This window comes from Oncorhynchus mykiss, chromosome 1, assembly GCF_013265735.2.
Source record: "Oncorhynchus mykiss isolate Arlee chromosome 1, USDA_OmykA_1.1, whole genome shotgun sequence".
Lineage (NCBI taxonomy): Eukaryota > Metazoa > Chordata > Actinopteri > Salmoniformes > Salmonidae > Oncorhynchus > Oncorhynchus mykiss.
Window position 1 is genome coordinate 60249573 of NC_048565.1, and position 19602 is coordinate 60269174.

General features: G+C 43.9%; 1 protein-coding gene across 3 annotated transcripts in view; it reads left to right on the top strand.

The window, feature by feature from the left end:
• Positions 1-14637, top strand: part of LOC110526041 (protein O-GlcNAcase) — a 34739-nt gene extending 20102 nt beyond the window's left edge. For all 3 annotated transcript variants that reach the window (XM_036981447.1, XM_021606634.2, XM_036981456.1), the window contains 7 exons: positions 306-480; positions 6294-6379; positions 10675-10779; positions 11026-11117; positions 11326-11518; positions 11844-12003; positions 12291-14637. In XM_036981447.1, the coding sequence (XP_036837342.1) occupies positions 306-480; positions 6294-6379; positions 10675-10779; positions 11026-11117; positions 11326-11518; positions 11844-12003; positions 12291-12427 (948 nt within the window). In that variant the 3' untranslated portion in view covers positions 12428-14637. The remainder of the gene's footprint in view (positions 1-305; positions 481-6293; positions 6380-10674; positions 10780-11025; positions 11118-11325; positions 11519-11843; positions 12004-12290) is intronic.
• The last annotated feature ends 4965 nt before the right edge of the window (positions 14638-19602 follow it).

Genomic DNA, 19602 nt, shown 5'->3' on the forward strand with positions numbered 1-19602 from the left:
CAACTGCATGTGTCATATTTTTTAAAGCCCGGCGGTCCCGTTTTCAGTCAGCTGTTTGTTCCACAACACAAAATTCTAAAACTTCCTGGTTTTTCCTCGTCTTGTCTATATCGGCTGTTATACCTAAACCAGGCTTACTTTGCTGCTTTTGGGTCAAGTTTATCGACTTTGAAATGAAATTGAAGGTTCTATTATTTTCATTACGGTCTTCATCCATAGTCGTCGATTACACAGTTAAACAAAAATCATCATAGCCCCTTCTGTTATGTGCCCTAATGAACACCACCCTGTTTCCTGTCCCCCAGGTAGTGGAGTGGCAGTCCCGGGCGGAGAGGTTTGAGGAGATGTGTTGCTCGGTCATCCAGATGTTCACCAGGCTGTCTAACTCAGCCAACCGCACCATCCTCTATGACCTCTACCCCTACATCTGGGACATCAAGAGCATCATGTCCATGGTCAAGTCCTTTGTCCAGTGGCTAGGTACGCATGGACACACACACTCTCTCACAAACACACACACACACACACACACAGAACAGGTACATACGGTATGGACACCTGAAATAGTACAGCTTGACTCCGACTTCTCAGAGCCTCAGAAACAGTAAGTGTAGGACATGAAACACATATACAGTACATGTCAAAAATGTGGATACACCTACTCATTCCTGTGTTAGTCTTTATTTGTACTATATATATATGTATGTATTTTTATTTATTTTTTAAATTATACATTGTATCATAATAATGAAGACATCAAAACTACACTGCTCAAAAAAATAAAGGGAACACTTAAACAACACAATGTAACTCCCAAGTCAATCACAATTCTGTGAAATCAAATTTTCCACTTAGGAAGCAACACTGATTGACAATAAATGTCACATGCTGTTGTGCAAATGGAATAGACAACAGGTGGAAATTATAGGCAATTAGCAAGACACCCCCAATGAAGTAGTGGTTCTGCAGGTGGGGACCACATCAGGAGACGTGGAGGAGGCCGTAGGAGGGCAGCAACCCAGCAGCAGGACCGCTACCTCCGCCTTTGTGCAAGGAGGAGCAGGAGGAGCACTGCCAGAGCCCTGCAAAATGACCTCCAGCAGGCCTCAAAACTCCATGAGGGTGGTATGAGGGCCCGATGTCCACAGGTGGGGGTTGTGCTTACAGCCCAACACCGTGCAGGACGTTTGGCATTTGCCAGAAAACAACAAGATTGGAAAATTCGCCACTGACGCCCTGTGCTCTTCACAGATGAAAGCAGGTTCACACTGAGCACATGTGACAGACGTGACAGAGTCTGGAGACGCCGCGTAGAACGTTCTGCTGCCTGCAACATCCTCCAGCATGACCGGTTTGGCAGTGGGTCAGTCATGGTGTGGGGTGGCATTTCTTTGGGGGGGGCGCACAGCCCTCCATGTGCTCGCCAGAGGTAGCCTGACTGCCATTAGGTACCGAGATGAGATCCTCAGACCCCTTGTGAGACCATATGCTGGTGCGGTTGGCCCTGGGTTCCTCCTAATGCCAGACAATGCTAGACCTCATGTGGCTGTAGTGTGTCAGCAGTTCCTGCAAGAGGAAGGCATTGATGCTATGGACTGGCCTGCCCGTTCCCCAGACCTGAATCCAATTGAGCACATCTGGGATATCATGTCTCGCTCCATCCACCAACAGACTGTCCAGGAGTTGGCGGATGCTTTAGTCCAGGTCTGGGAGGAGATCCCTCAGGAGACCATCCGCCACCTCATCAGGAGCATGCCCAGGCGTTGTAGGGAGGTCATACAGGCACGTGGAGGCCACACACACTACTGAGCCTAATTTTGAATTGTTTTAAGGACATTACATCAAAGTTAGATCAGCCTGTAGTGTGGTTTTCCACTTTAATTTTGAGTGTGACTCCAAATCCAGACCTCCATGGGTTGATAAATTTGATTTCCATTGATCATTTTTGTGTGATTTTGTTGTCAGCACATTCAACTATGTAAAGAAAAAAGTATTTAATAAGAATATTTCATTCATTCAGATCTAGGATGTGTTATTTTAGTGTTCCCTTTATTTTTTTGAGCAGTGTATATAATAACACATGGAATCTTATAGTAACCAAAAAAGTGTTAAACAAATCAAAATATATTTTATTTGAGATTCTTCTAAGTAGCCACCCTTTACCTTGATGTCAGCTTTGCACACTCTTTGCATTCTGTCAACCAGCTTCACCTGGAATGCTTTTCCAACAGTCTTGAAGGAGTTCCCACATATGCTGAGCCCCCACATATGTTGAGCAATTGTTGGCTGCTTTTCCTTCACTCTGCGGCCCAACTCATCCCAAACCATCTCAATTGGGTTGAGGTCGGGTGATTTGTGGAGGCCAGGTCATCTGATGCAGCACTCTCCTTCTTCGTCAAATAGCCCTTACACAGCTGGGAGGTGTGTTGGGTCATTGTCCAGTTGCGATACTCCATCTCATCTAGTTTGCGCTTAGTCGGTCTATCATTTGTATTTCAACAGGACAATGACCCAACACACCTCCAAGCTGTGTAAGGACTATTTTACTAATAAGGAGAGTGATGGAGTGCTGCATCAGATGACCTGGCCTCCACAATCACCCAACCTCAACCCAATTGAGATGGTTTGGGATGAGTTGGACCGCAGAGTGAAGGAAAAGCAGCCAACAAGTGCTCAACATATGTGGAAGCTCCTTCAAGACTGTGAAGCTGTTAGGTTAGATTACTCGTTGGTTATTACTGCGTTGTCGGAACGAGAAGCACAAGCATTTCGCTACACTCGCATTAACATCTGCTAACCATGTGTATGTGACAAATACGATTTGATTTGAGCTGGTTGAGAGAATGCCAAGAGGGTGCAAAGCTGTCATCAAGGCAAAGGGTGGCTACACTGAAAAATCTGAAATACACTTTTTTTGTTTACTACGTGATTCCATGTGTGTTTATTTCATCGTTTTGATGTCTTCATTATTATTCTACAATGTAGAAACTAGTCAAAATAAAGAAAAACCCATGAATGAGTAGGTGTGTCCAGACTTCTGACTGGTGATGTAGGTATGGGAAAAATATGTCAAGTCTTTAAGCTTCATGGTGAAGTCTCATGGTTAGTTAAGCTCAATACATACACAAAGGTGAATATCATTTTGGTAAGCTTCTGTATGAGCATTAAAGATGTGTGTTTGGCCACATTGCAGTTTCTCCATGATAAGATTGATAGTGCCACAGTATGATTTTTCATCTGCCATCCAGTCTTTGGTAGTTTAGTCATGCACACATTAATGAATCATCTGAACATGTACTGTATCTATAGTGCCCACTCCCCAGTCTGCTTAACAGATTATTAAGTATGTTTGTGGACTTGGCAATGCAACATTTTAATCTCTGTCACCTTTCACCTGTGTTCAAGGTGAGTCTAGAGCAGACAGACTCACTCAGACAGACTCACTCTTATTGTCAGCTCTCCCAGTTAGTTTTAGGATCACTTCGACTTCACTTATATATCCATCAGCGACAGACATCGACATCCGCTACATTGCTTTTCAATTGTTGTTTTTATTCTGTTTTAGTGCACTTTTTGATTTGTTGATTTTTACTTTGACTAACTGAATGCCGCTTGCACTGCTAGTCACCCTCTACAGTAACCCTAAATGAATTGGTCCACCACAACTAAGTGATTTGTCAGTATCAGTAGTGACAGGTCCAGAGATGGGGTACTGCTGCTTGCTGTGTGTGGTGGCTGCTGCGTTCACACACACACAGACAGAACCTGCTGCCAGCCTGTGTCTGGGGGGTGGGACGCAAGGGTAACCCCCCCACTTCCACCCCGCTCTGTGAGCTTGGAGAGCGAGGTGACTGACAGAGAAAGGCCATTCTGGTGCATGAACAAAGATAGTGATCGAATATCTGAGCCAGTTTTATTATCGATCCGCATTGAAACGATTCATTTCATAAAATGCCCTCACTGAGTAATGCAGAGGTCAGCAAAGTCGGTGCCGAGCCTATTCTCAGCCCATGCTCTATGTACCAGTGTTATTGCTGGCTCAAAGTGCTTAGCCTCCACTGAATACTTTCTTCTAGCTGTATCAAAGCCCATACTCCTTGAAATTAAAATCACTCCAACTCACACACTACTCACGGATGCATGAACGCGCATGTGCGCACAGACACACTTCACCTGCACGTAACATGTCTTGATAAGAGTCAGAACAACATTTCTGTGAGTGATCTTCTGTAGCCATTGGAAGCTATTTTGATCAACCCTGAAGCACCAGCATGGCCTGTATGTTACACAATAACCATGTTTCATTCACAGGTTTTTGTCCAGAGCTGAGAGCTCTAACCTATACAGTACACAGCAGGCAGCAAACCCACACTGGCAGAACTACAGCTAAATCAAAGCTATAACGGCGTTATGAAGCCTTAAACCAGTGGAACAATTTAGACGCTAGAGAACCATTTTGTAGGTCTTTCTAAAGCGTGACCAGCTGTGGGCTAGCTAGACCAGAACATAAAGCAATCTAAAGGCTTTCCCACATCCGGTGAACCAATCGGTATGTAGACGACTTGTCACGCTTCTCTTTTATAACTAAACCGCGCTCGAGGCCCGATCAAAGAGCTTATGTTCTAAGTATCCGTCCTCTTATTGGTCTGTAGCTGTGCAGCCGGCAGTCAGTCTTACCTCCTCCCCCCCTGGTGTTGTGACTGAGACACATTTACTAACGACTATCTTCTACTGTTCTCTCCCTTCACCGTGTGCAGATGGACAAATCCTCAGTACCAGTTTCTACTGCTAGTGGATCACCACTGGCCAATGTCTGCGCAGGCCACCTTTTCTGATTTGGTTATTGTTTTTAATTGTTTTTGATTTTCATATCAGATCCGGATGTTTTGATATGGGTGATGGAATGACAGTCACATTTTGCGCAGCGAACTTGAGGAGCGAGAGATAAACGTTAATGTTTTAGATCTTCTTTTCTCTGGCGCTGTTCATTTCTCTCTAACATGTTTGTTTTTACAAGTAGGCCTTTTCATGGAAGAGGCTTAAACCAGCACTGGATGCACCTACACACTGGAGTTCACATCTGGCTTTCAGAATGTTAGTTTCTCTACTGTCCCTCGCAGTCTGGTGTGTACTAACTATAGTACACACCGTATTTTCCAAATGCTGCTTTGAAAGTGACTAGTCGTTTGTTCACAAAAGCGATGAGCAACTTGCATTGCAATGTGAAACACTGAGACAAACAACTGTGAAATAACTGTTGTTTTATTGACATAGATATGTGTCTCCAATAATTATTTGATATCAACAAATGGCATGTGGTGGTGCTTTACTCCCAAGCACCTGAAAGCGAGCTGTGAATTCCTCCCTGTGGATGCATCTGTATGCTGAGTGGGGCCAGCCTCACCAGAGGAAGTGTTCTAGGTGTCAGGGTGAGGTTGCTACTGGATTTTTATAGCAGGAGCGTTGACTCTTCTGTCCTCTTCTCGCGCTGTGTCTGTCTCGTCACATGACAGGAGACCTCATCACCAGGTTTGGGATCGTCTATCAATCTGATCTTACTCTATAGCACCTTTTTTTTGTCACAAAGTGCTTTACAGGCACAGCAACCAATGATGGCAAATGGCAATCATTCATATGTTTTGAAAGGTGTGACTGACAATAGTAGGTTCAAGGTTGCTCTCGTAAGAAGGGAGCGGCGTGCCAACACAAGTAGGTGTAGGCACTTGAGGTGCACTGAACTTTGCACCCCTTTTTAGTTTTGTGTCTTTGCACAGAGCTGTCCTCTCCCAGTTGTCCTCTCTTCCTGTTTTGAGTCCTGCTCCCTGGTCATGTGATGAGGCAGGTTAGATGAGAATGTGACTTCAGATGAGGTGCTGGGGGGCAACGGCAGCTGAAGCTTACACGGTAGGACGAGTTCCCCCTAGACACTGATCCAAGGTCAGATTAGGCTAGTTAGAGCGTGAATGACTTGGAAGTTCTCACTGCAAGTGAACCGGAATCCAACTGTCGAATTGATTCAGGCTTTATAACCTCAATAATTCCTCCCGGTTGAGAAACACCAAAGTAAGCTTTAGTTGCTCGAGCCCAACGTCCAACCAAACCATTTTCATACGAATATAATTTTTTTTAAATATAATTTTAAAAGCATTTTTCTTTGGAGTGATAGGTTATCATTATTTTCCAAAGTCGTCGTCGTCCCCCCCCCCCCCCCCCCCGACCTGTCAGTTAGTCCCGTTTTATCTCTGGTCCCCATGGTAATGCTGTGTCCCTCCGCCACTGTGTGCTCCTAACAGGGTGCCGTAGTCAGGCCACTGCACAGTTCCTTAGTGGAGACCAAGAGCCTTGGGCCTTTAGGGGCGGTCTAGCAGGAGAGTTCCAGGTATATGCTTACGCACTGACTTCACAGATTATAAAACTGTTTGTAATGCTAGTAAAGAAAATGAATTACGGGTTTTGTGTTGAAGAGAAAGTGGTTTGTTGCGCAACAGCAGATGTGAAAGGGTTTGGTCTGTCTAAGGTGGGCTGATCATGACTAGGAAGGGTTATACCTCTGAATCATGAGAATTTTTTAAATAAAATGTCCATGTCTTGGACAGTGTGCCTGTAAGTTTCTGAAGGCATTGGTCCAACCAGCATCTGGTATGGTCTGATCAGTCTGAAAAGGAAAAGGGCGAACTGACACCATAAAAAGCTGAAGGAGTCCCTCCAAGGCAGTGTTTTTCTAAAATTTGAATTTCTCTCAGCCGACTGCCCAAAGGAGATGCTGCTTTTCCACGGGGCACGCATATTCTGCCTATTCTCTGCGTGGCATTGCTAGGGTTAGATTTCCATGGCATCTCATTTATTTGCAGGAAAAGCTTCGCAAAATTCTACCCTTTCGCACACGCAAGGGTATGCATCGCAGCACCAACGAGAACGCAAGTGACACCGCCCGCCTAGAAAAACTCCATGAGCAAACACGATACTCCTAGACTAAGATCAGATATCCCATGTTGGATTTTTTATTTTTATTTGTAGTAGTTGATCTTTAAAAGACTCTGTGGTTGGTCTTCAAATAAAAATCTAATCAAATGTTATTTGTTACATAAACAGCAGTTACTAACAGTGAAATGCTTACTTAAGGGCCCATACCAACCATGCAGAGAGAAAGAAAAGTAAAACGTGTAACAATACTATTAATACTAGATTTAAAAAAATTACTAACGATAACTGGGTACCAGTATTGATCAATGTGCAGGGGTCTAAGGTAATGTAGGTAGATACAGTGCATTCGGAAAGTATTCAGATGGGTCCCCTTTCCCACATTTTGTTATGTTACAGCCTTATTCTAAAATGTTTTCTATAATTGTTTTCCTCAATCTACACACAATACCCCATAATAACAAAGCAAAAACAGTTTTTTTCCCAGAAATGTTTGCAAAGGTATTCAAAATAAAAAACAGAACTTATTCACATAAGTATTCAGACCCTTTATGAGACTCAGTTGAGCTCTGGTGCATCCTATTTCCATTGATCATCCTTGAAGTCCACCTGTAGTAAATTCAATTGATTAGACATGATTTGGAAAGGCACACACCTGTCTATATACGGTCTCACAGTTGACAGTGCACGTCATTGCAAAAACCAATCCATGAGTTTGAAGGAATTGTCCGTAGAGCTCCGAGACAGGATTGTGTCGAGGCACAAATCTGGGGCAGGGTACCAAAACATTGAAGAACACAGTGGCCTCCATCATTCTTAAATGGAAGACGTTTGGAACCACTAAGACTCTTCCTAGAGCTGGCTGCCCGGCCAAACTGAACAATCTGATGGTCACTCTGACAGAGCTCCAGAGTTTCTCTGTGGAGATGGAAGAACATTCCAGAAGGACAACCATCTCTGCAGCACTTCACCATTAAGGCCTTTATGGTAGAGTGGCCAGATGGAAGCCACTCCTCAGTAAAAGACACATGCCAGCCCGCTTGGAGTTTGCCAAAAGACACCTAAAGGACTCTCAGACCATGAGAAACAAGATTCTCTGGTCTGATGAAACCGAGATTGAACTCTTTGGCCTAAATACCAAGCGTCACGTCTGGAGGAAACCTGGCACCATCCCTACGGTGAAGCACTGTGGTGGCAGCATTATGCTGTGGAGATGTTTTTCAGCAGCGGTAACTGGGAGACTAGTAAGGATTGAGGCAAAGATGAACGGCGCAAAGTACGGAGATCCTTGATTTAAAACCTGCTCGAGGGGCTCTGGACCTCGGACTGGGGCGAAGGTTCACCTTCCAACCGTACAACGTCCCTAAGCACACAGCCAAAAGAACGCAGGACTGGCTTCGGGACAACTCTCTGAATGTCCTTGATTTGCCCAGACTTGAACCCGATCGAACGTTTCTGGAGAGACCTGAAAATAGCTGTGCAGCATCGCTCCCCATCCAACCTGACAGAGCTTGAGAGGATCTGCAGAGAAGAATGGGAGAAACCTCTCAAATACCGGTGTCCCAATCTTGTAGTGTCATACCCATGAAGGCTCAAGGCTGTAATCGCTGCCGAGGGTGCTTCAACAAAGTACTGAGTAAAGGGTCTGAATACTTATGTAAATGTGATATTTCAGTTTTTGTATTTTTGGAAATGTGCAAAAAATTCTAAAACCTGTTTTTCCTTTGTCATTATGGGGTATTGTGTGTAGATTGATGAGGGGGGGGAATGTTATCCATTTTAGAATAAGGTTTTAATGTAAAAATGTGGGAAACGTTAACTTTATGAATGCACTGTGTGTACATATAGCTGTGAATAAAGTGACAGATAGTAAATGATAGCAGCAGGATATGTGATGAGTCAAAGTTTGTGCAAGAAAGGTCAATGCAGAAAGTCTAGGTAGCTGTTTGGTTAACTAGAAGGGTCCTGTTGGTTCCAGACTTGGTCTTTAGCTGTATCTAATGTTTAATATACTGTCACTGATGAAAATCTACACCCCTTGCACAGTTTTCACATTTTGCTGCCTTAAAATTCAATCGAAAAGGGGATGAAATTAGATTTAAAAAATTATTCTCCAATCTACGCAATCTACTACACATTTTTAAAGTGAAAGAAAAATTATAGAAAATGGACGGCAATATTCAAACCTTGTCTATGATTTTCAAGCAAATGCAAGTCATGACTGAGACTGGACCACTCAGGAACACTCAACACTTCTTGGAAATCCATTCTGTTGTGTCATTGAAGAAGATCTATCGCAGGGCTAGGTTTTCAGAAGACTGAGTTGGGTGTTCCTCCAACTTTTTACCTGGGCTTTGGTCCGTTTCACATTTTTTGGGATCCTGACAAACTCCCCCAGTCCCTGACGATGACGAGCATACCCATAACTTAATGCTGCCACCAAATATAGGGTTTCACTCTGTGTTGTATTGCATTTGACCCAAACCTGTTTCTCTTTAAATTTAGGATCAGAAGTTATTGTGTTTGCTGTGTTGTCTTGCAGTATTAATTAACACAGGATTCCTCCTTTTCACTTTGTCATACATGCCTGTAATGTGGTGTGAATGCAATGCTGTTTATCGTCTGTGTTTCCTAAGTATTGTGGTGGTGGCATCATGTTATGGTGTTTGTCACCGTCAGGGACTGGGGAGTTTGTCACAATCTAAAAGGAGAATGGCTCAGTTAAAACGTTAGAGGAAACCCCGCCTCAGTCTTCTGAACACCTAACCCTGGATTTTTCAGTGGGAAAATGCACACATTTTAATGCCAAATACACACCAGAATTACTTTCCAATAGTTGTTGAGTGTTCCTGAATGATCCAGTCTCAGTCCTGACTGAAATCTGCTTGATATCAGAGACGAGGTTTGAATATGGCTGTCCATCCATGATCCCCAACCAAGTTGTCTTACCTGGAGCAATTTTGACAGAACCAATGGACTTGTCCAAAGCTGGTAGAGTCTTATTCAAAATGGTTTCCTAAGGTGCTTCCACCAAGTACTGGGGGGTGAAAACATACGCAAACAAGACATCTACGTTTTATTTTATTCATTTGGAAAATGTTTTATCATTTTTCTTTCACTTTGTTTTCCTACTGATGTACACAACGTACTCCCTCTTTTCAATCGAATTGAATATGTTTTTCTTTTTAAATGACATTTTAAGGCGGCAAAATGTGAACATTGTGCAAGGGGTGTGTAGACCTTCGCGAGGCATTGTATGTTAGAATAGTGTTTTGCTCCTGGAGTTTTGTCTCATTGTCAGCGCCAGCATCATGACTTCTCTCTACAGGAGGGCCACGGGCCCGGCCCTGCGCAGCGCGGCAGCTCGAAGCGATGCCTTAGACCAGCCACGGGGAATGGATCAGCAACATCTCCTTTAGCCAGCAGCACCTTTTCTGAGACCAAGCCTTTGCTCTTCCAATATACACCTATAACTCATATTCCTGACTTTAAAAAGAAAACATGCTGTATACGCTATGCTCTCATAAGAACAGATGTGATGATTTGCTGCTGCTGTTCACTGTTGAGCCAAAAGTACCACAGAAGCCCAGCAGTAAGTCTTGGACCATTGGCTGGTTTTAGCCTGCCTTTGACATGCAGCTGTTGTTGGTGCCACAGTGTCCCAGCAGTAGCAAAGGTGTCTGAAACGGTGAATGCAGAGACCCAGTGCCTGGTGTCAGTTTGACTGAAACGGTTTCTTTTGATCCCCGACAGAGATTTTTGCCGATTGACGGGGCAAACGATCTTTTCTTCCAGCCTCCCCCCGCACTGCCAACATCCAAAATCTATTCCATCAGGCCCTGCTATCCTAAAGATGAGGTGAGGAGAGTTTTTTTTTTAGTTTTACATTTTACAGCATTTTCCTTCTACATCAGTGGGTGTGTCTGTGGGTATGGGTGAGTGTAATTTCCCCTCTGGATCACTGATTCCTGTATTCACTCAGTGATTAGCTGAACATACTGGGTGTAACGGCACGCTGTTGGTATTCCCATCTGAGCTATCCTCGTTTTTAAATACTGCTTCTAGGCTCATCTGTGTGTGTGTGTGTCTGTGTGTGTGTTCTAGCATGCAGTGTATAAGATCTGCAGAGAGATGTACTCTGAAGGAGTGGAGGAACTGCCCTTCGGTGGAGAGGATCCAGACCTCATAGGAGACAGGTAAGGTCTTTTTTTTTGTACATTTTAGTTGTCGCCCAACATTATTTTGAAGGGAAAAAAATGGAAGTGGAGACAGGTTCTATTGAGATTGAAACGATGGTAAAAAAAAAAAAAAAACATTAAATCTGTGCAGCAAAATGATTGGTGGGCTGGAGTTTCTTTTCAATGTCGTTTACCTAACTAACAGTATGTTTCTCTGTTTTTCCAGGTTAGTAGGAGGGTTCCTGAACCTGAGTCCAGACTATGGGTTTGTCCTGGAGGACGAGGAGGGGATCTGTGGTTACGCTCTGGGCACCGTGGACGTCAAGCCCTTCGTCAAGAAGTGTAAGATGAGCTGGATCCCCTCCATGCAGGAGAAATACAACAAGCCTGACTGCCAGAAGGACCTCTCTGATGCTGAGGTAGGAGACTGGGTTCACTCTGTTTCTTTCACTTTTTTTTACTCTAACACACTGACACTTATTCTTTTTTTCTTTTTTATAAGCTGCAATGAGCGCGATATCTGTTGCCTACTTTGGTCAAATGCACAAATATCCCTTTCACACTATTGAACTGAGCCAATCAGAGCTGCACTACACTGGCCTGTGAAAGGAAAATAACCAAGCCAGCGCAGTACGGTTCAGCTGGGCATTGTTCCCCTGGAAAGGGTATTATTGTACGTTGCCCTGGACGAGAGCGTCTGCTCAATGACTAAAATGTCAAACAATTTCTCTTTCCTTCCTGTAGAAGATGATGTTGAGTTTCCATGAGGAGGAGGAGGGCCTCCCAGAGTCGTTCCTCTCCAACTTCCCTTCCCTCATTAAGATGGACATCCATGCCAAGGTCATCGATCCCAGCGTGGCCAAGAGCATGATGGGATGCCTGCTTTCCTGCCTCAAGGCCAATGGTAGGTGGTGTCTACAGAACCTGTCTCAATAAAGCACATTTGCTAGTCTATGAATGGTCCCTCGCAACCATCTATGAATCTATATCAGAAACTTCAGTTGTCCGCATCCCAATTCTAACGCATAAGGATGGTTGTCATTATTAGCCTTATAATAGTACATTAAGGCTCACACATGCTTATAACAAATGACATAAAGCATGTCAGCAGGTTTGAAGTAGTGTTACCGTAACTGTTACTTACTTATGTTAATCTGTTGTTTACCCCCCCCCCCCCCCCCCCCCCCCCAGGTTCCATCGGTGCATTCTGTGAGGTGCGTCAGGCGGACAAGAGGATGATAGACTTCTACAGTAAGCTGGGCTGCTTCGAGGTTGCCAAGATGGAGGGCTTCCCCAAAAACATCATAATCATGGGCCGCAGCCTCTGAGGACAACGACGACATCACGGGACGCAGCTCCTGAGACAGCCCGGCGAGCCAAGCAACCACGGAGCTGTGTAGAGCGCTTCAGTCATCTGGGCCTAAGGATAACTGTCTGTTACTTTTACAAACCTACCGGTACTTGACGATTTTACACTTCAACCACCTGGACTAGATAAGGCTAGAGGCATCCCTGTTTTTAGATAGTGATCAGAAACAAAGCGGCTTGTACAGATTCACTGTGCTGCCACTAGAGGCCCAGAGCTCTGCCGGAATGAAACAGAATCCAAAACTGTAAGAGCCAAAGTAGTCGTCTGCAGCCCTGTAAAGCCGTGTGTGTTTATGGTGGACGGTTTCCTTCTTGTCATTGGTGTCCAGAGTGGAGTGGCAGTGACTGATCCCCATGCGGCTCCATGAAGTAGGAGCTGGTCAGGTGCCATCAACTCCCATTAGCCTTTCAGACCATGTGACCTGACTGTCAGCAGCCGAATGGGCGTCTGTGCCTGTCTCTCACAGACAGTCGGGGGGTGTATTTAGATACTGCTGCATCTCAAATTGCGCTCTCTTCTCAATGTAACACGTTATTTTTGTCTAGTCGAAGGTAGTGCAGTGTATAGAGTATAGGGAGTGATTTGCGACTTGGCCGTATATGCTGACATTGCACTTTGGTATAGGCCTAGCTGACGGGACGGGGGGGGGGATTAGGGAAAAGGGGCCTTTGAGCAGGTGGTCCCTGTAGCTTACAGAGTAAAGAGCGGTTTATGCTTCCACCTATACTGTAGTTTAACTCCCGAGTGAAAAAAACATTTGTCTCTTTGTGGTGTGTTACAGGTTCCTCAATAGTTTACTTAAACTTAAGTGACTTACATGCAGAGGAAAGCATACGCTTGAGTGTTCAAGGAGACGTACGGAGACTTTAGTAGCGAGGGAGTTATTTCCTGGAAACCCACCGGAGTAGAAATTAATAACCTCGAAGAGAGGAAGATGTGGAATTGGCCACGTGTGTTTCCACTCACTAAAAACATGGTTCTCAGTCTAGTCCCTTAACCCTTTTTTTTTTTTTTTTTTACAGTGCTATTTTTATGTTTATGTATTGCCTTTCAATAGGACTTTTGTACCTGTGGAGATCTCCAAGGGGCCTATTGCACTGTACTGTAGATCGCCGATGATTACCATGCACTCTTAACTACTGTCAATCCACCTGACAAATACATAAGGGGACATGATGGGATGCGTTCATTTTAGCTTGCCCGGTTGCCCTTGGATGGTCTAAAATGGGCAAACTCCACCCTCCCGGTGCACGCTAAAACGAACGCGCCTCGCCTCAAAAGGTGGGCCATCGGCTCGAAAACGTCTCTCAATATTTTTTGGGTCACCAATCCAGTGCTCTGGCCCTTAAACCAAGAGAGACGTTTTCGAATTGTGAAGATGTGACTGTTTAGACGCTTCAGCGCTCCTTCTGTAATGCAGCTGCTCTCGTTCTCGACTTCACGGGGCTCGGCGAGGAACATGTACCACTAACCAGCTGCTTATCCGGGAGGACAGAACGTTCAGGTAGAAAGATACTATGTAGAACAGGTGGGATTCCATGCCAAGCAGAATGAGGAACCATGTCGGCTGTGTACGCCACATTTCCATCTGCGGCGTCATACGTTGCACGCACTTGAATGTCGAGCTACTGAGCGGCTGTTCTTCTCCTGGTTGGGACACTACCTACATCGACATGTCAATTCAAATATGCTTTTTAAAGGAATACCTCGTTATCTGATTTGTCTTCTGCCAGCCTGGATGTTTATAAATGAGTCTGAACGTTGAGGTAGTTAGATTGCAGTCCTTTTAGTCTGCTTTATTCATCCAACTCATCGCCCTCTGGACTAGTATTCTGTGGTGGACAAGTACGTTTCCCAGAGAGAATAGCAACATGTATTCTAGTTCTCCACTGGTATTAAATGATTTACTTTTCCTTTAGTTTGTGTGTTATATATATAAACAGACATTTTGTCATTGCTTGTGCTATTGTGAACTTTTGCTTTTTTTCCCCCCTGCATCTGCTGATTTTATGTTTAGCGGCAATTTGAAAGGGCTTCAATTATAGGCCTACATTGATGATACATACATTGTTCATTTTTTTTGTTGGTGGGGAGGAGTTTATTGATTAAAATGTACACTTTGTATGTGAAAGGAAAATTGTTGTTAATAAATATTAACTCATGGAAAGGTGATATGATTACTTAACTCGACACCCAGTCATATCAGGAAGCAGCTGCAACAATGTAACAGTTATAACGGTGCACTCGCAAATTATTCAGACCCCTTGACTTTTTCCACATTTTGTTACGTTAGCCTTATTCTAAAATCCACACACAATACCCCATAATGACAAAGCAAAATCTGGTTTTTAGAAATGTTTGCAAAAAAAGAAAAAACCTGAAATCACATTTCAGTTAAATATTCAGACCCTTTACTCAGTACTTTGTTGAAACACCTTTGGCAGCGATTACAGCCTTGAGTCTTCTTGCAGATCCTCTCAAGCTCTGTCAGGTTGGATTGGGAATGTTGCTGCACAGCTATTTTCAAGTCTCTCCAGAGATGTTCGATCGGGATCAAGTCCGGGCTCTGGCTGGGCTACTCAAGGACATTCAGAGACTTGCCCCGAGGCCACGCTTGCGTTGTCTTGGCTGTGTGCCTAAGGTCGTTGTTCTGTTGGAAAATGAACATTCGCCCCAGTCTGGAGATCCTGAGCACTCTGTAGCAGGTTTTCATCAGGGATCTCTCTGTACTTTGCTCCGTTCATCTTTCCCTCGATCCTGACTAGTCTCGCAGTCCCTGCCGCTGAAAAACATCCCCACAGCATAATGCTGCCACCATGCTTCACCATAGGGATGGTGCCAGGTTTCCTCCAGACGTGACGCTTGGCGTTTAGGCGAGAGAGTTCAATCTTGATTTCATCAGACCAGAGAATCTTGTTTCTCATTGTCAGAGTCCTTTAGGTGTCTTTTGGCAAACTCCAAGTGGGCTGTCGTGACACTTGGTGGTTCCAAACTTCCTCCATTTAAGAATGATGGAGGCCAATGTGTTCTTGGACCTTCAATTCTGCAGAAATTTGTTGGTACCCTTCCCCCGATCTGTGCCTCGCCACAATCCTGTCTCGGAGCTCTACGGACAGTTCTTTTGACCTCATGGATTAGATTTTCAATTCCCACATATGCTGAGCACTTGGCTGCTTTTTATTCACTCTGCGGTCCAACTCATCCCTAACCATCTGAATTGGGTTGAGGTCAGGTGATTTTCGAGGCCAGGTCATCTGATGCAGCAATCCATCACTCTCCTTGGTCAAATAGCCCTTACACAGCCTGGAGGTGTGTTTTCGGTCATTGTCCTGTTGATAAACAAATGATAGTCCCACTAAGCGCAAACCAGGTTGGATGGCGTATCACTGCAGAATGCTGTGGTAGCCATGCTCATTAAGTGTGCCTTGAATTCTAAATAAATCACATACAGTGTCACCAGCAAAGCACCCCCACACCAACACACCTCCTCCATGCTTCACAGTGGGAACCACACATGCAGAGATCATCCGTTCACCTACTCTGCATCTCACAAAGACATGGCGATAGGAACCAAAAATCTCAAATTTGATTTCATCAGACCAAAGGACAGATTTCCACCAGGCTAATGTCCATTGCTCGTGTTTGTTGGCCCAAGCAAGTCTCTTCTTCTTATTGGTGTCCCTTCATAGTGGTTTCTTTGCAGCATTTTGACCACGAAGGCCTGATTCCTGCAGTCCCTTCTGAACAGTTGATGTTGAGATGTCTGTTACTTGAACTCTGTAAAACATACCAAAATACATCTCAGCTCCGACTCATTTTCAAGTCCTCTCGTGGTTACTGTCCTAACCCTGGAAATGGTACCACCATAAAGAAGCTGGCTTGATGAAAATGTCCATTTCGTCTGTTCGTCTCGTTTTTGAATGGTAACTGTGTTAAGGTTGGAGTTTCGGGCGGCGTGAGGAGTATTGGAAAAGTATAGACCATATGTATACAGCAGATCACCGATTTTCCTCACTTTGATTATGCTGCTAATCGGGCTACAAGTGTTTGAAAACCTTTTTTCAAAATTATAATTCTAGATTAATAATAATCGCTTTGTTTAACAAATAACAATATTTTGGAGATTTCGTTTTCAAATAACGTAAAATGAGCGAGGCAAAAGGGCATTCTTCTTGAACATGGGGTGAGACATTGTTACCGATTTGTAAATAAAGCCAGGTTGTTATTTAGCATGATTTATTAATGTTTTTAGAGGGAGAGAAACCAAAAACCTACAATCTCATGGGTCTCCCAGTCGAGGCCAGCGTGGGTATTGAACCAGCATCTGTAGCAACACAGCTTGCACTGCGATGCTGTGTCACATGCTGACCACACAGGTCACGTGCGTAAGCGTTGCAAAATAAATGTACACATACAGTTGAAGTCAGAAGTTTACATACACCTTAGCCAAATGCATTTAAACTCAGTTTTTCACAATTGTTTACATTTAATCCTAGTAAAAATTCCCTGTCTTAGGTCAGTTAGGATCACCACTTTATTTTAAGAATGGGAAATGTCAAAATAATAGTGAATGATTTCAGCTTTTACTTCTTTCATCACATTCCCAGTGGGCCAGAAGTTTACATGCACTCAATTAGTATTTGCTAGCGTTGTCTTTAAGAAGAATGCTTGGGGTCATTGTCCATTTGGAAGACCCATTTGCGAACCATGCTTTAACTTCCTGATGTCTTGAGATGTTGCTTCAATATATCCTCATAAAGCCATCTATTATGTGAAGTGCACCAGTCCCTCCTGCAGCAAAGCACAGTCACAACATGATGCTGCCACCCCCGTGCTTCACGGTTGGGATGGTGTTCTTCGGCTTGCAAGCCTCCCCCTTTTTCCTCCAAACATGACGATGGTCATTATGGCCAAACAGTTCTATTTTTGTTTCATCAGACCACAGGGCATTTCTCCAAAAAGTATCATCTTTGTCCCCATGTGCAGTTGCAAACCGAAGTCTGGCGGTTTTGGAGCAGTGGCTTCTGCCTTGCTGAGCTGCCTTTCAGGTTATGTCGTTATAGGACTCGTTTTACTGTGGATATAGATACTTTTGTACCTGTTTCCTCCAGCATCTTCACAAGGTCCTTTGCTGTTCTGGGATTGATTTGCACTTGTCGCACCAAAGTACGTTCATCTCTAGGAGACAGATCGCATCTCCTTCCTGAGCGGTATGACAGCTGCGTGGTCCCATGGTGTTTATACTTGCGTACTATTGTTTGTACAGATGAACATGGTACCTTCAGGCGTCTGAGGCCTTGGCTGATTAATTTTGATTTTCCTGTGATGTCAAGCAAAGAGGCACTGCGTTTGAAGGTAGGCCTTGAAATACATCCACAGGTACACCTCCAATTGACTCAAATGATGTCAATTAGCCTATCAGAAGCTTTTAAAGCCATGACAGTTTCTGGAATTTTCCAAGCTGTTTAAAGGCACAGTCAATTTAGTGTATGTAAACTTCTGACCCACTGGAATTGTGATACAGTGAATTATAAGTATATCTGTCTGTAAACAATTGTTGGAAAAATAACTTACAACATGCACTAAATAGATGTCCTAAACGACTTGCCAAAACTATAGTTCGTTAACAAGACATTTGTGGAGAGTTTTAATGACTCCAACCTAAGTGTATGTAAACTTCCGACTTCAACTGTGTATCATTCCATCCAACCCATAACACAATAGTCACTACTCCTAATGCACTTCTACAGTTGTAAACATACTAAAACATTCTCAAATCAATTAGTAAATATACATCAATCCCTCCTCTGGAACACTCTTATGTTCCACCACACCTAAAAACATGTTGACTTGAATATGGAATGAGAAAAATGCATGTTTAATAATTTCACACCACCCTTGATGAGACTAAGACTGAGGAAAGAACCGTCCAGCCGTTCCATTCTATGCCCATGGGATGCTAGTCTCCATGCCCGTCTCCTTCATTTTCATCCTTTTTGCTTACGCAAAGACACAGAACATGAGTCTTGTATGCTATTAATTGTACCGTATCATCCAGCAATCCATATGTATTGATGCGATTTAACATACAAATTCTGACGACATGGTAAAACAAAAACCTGTTCATGGTTGACTCAAGCTATCATCTAGTGTTCTCTAATAACCTCCCTCTTCAGAGGACAGTTGGAGAAGGTTTCTAGAGACAAAACCCTCCCTAGACCCAGCAGTTCACCCACCCCTCACAGTTTGAGAGCAGTGCTTTCTCTCGCTGTATCCAAATCATAAATGATCCAACCCAAATGCAGAATGACAGTCCTTAGTGCTTTACTTTGAGTAGATCACTCGAATTCAAGCCCCTCTACCTAGCACACATCGTCACGGTTTCAATGTACATTTACAAATGGGACCATATGTTACCGGTATTAAATGTTCTCATTTACAGCCCCCATTTGTCCATGTTGTCCTGTTGTGAGTGGCATGGTAACGAAAGATCGGTATCTCAATGCATTCTTAGTATAAATTACTATGAATTTCTCATTTTGCATTCCTCCTCAATAAACCTGACACCCCAACTAAACAATTACGGGCACGGTTGACCCTCTTCTCCCGGCACTTATCATTCTAGCGTGTCTTCATTGGTTCTTCTTCAGATAGCGTTACAGTTGGTCTTCCCAACGACACACATGTAACTTTTGCCTGTCACATTTGATATCCAAATAAATTCATCTGTTTTTTCCAAATACACGAGTCTCTCACCTGAGCCACCACCATCATTCTGTCTGGTCCATTTTTACACCAGTACGTACGCCAGCAGTATGAGACAAGTTTGAAGGTGATCTCTCTCTCTCCGTGCTCACTCCACATTCACGGTCTCAGGATTCATGGCGCACTCCTGCCGCACGTACCCAGGTTTATGACTCGGACTCAGGTCACAGGTCGTATTGAACGACTTTGTCGCTCTTCCTTCAACCGGTTAGGGAGGGTTTTGAGGTTCACACACTGTTCGTGGTCAAATGATCCCAAGACACCATCTGACGCCACCCTTGCCATTACTTGAGAGAGGACAGAGCAAAACAACAGTTTAAGACACTTCTGAATCTGGAAATCCAGATCGTCCATTCACTGTATGATCAA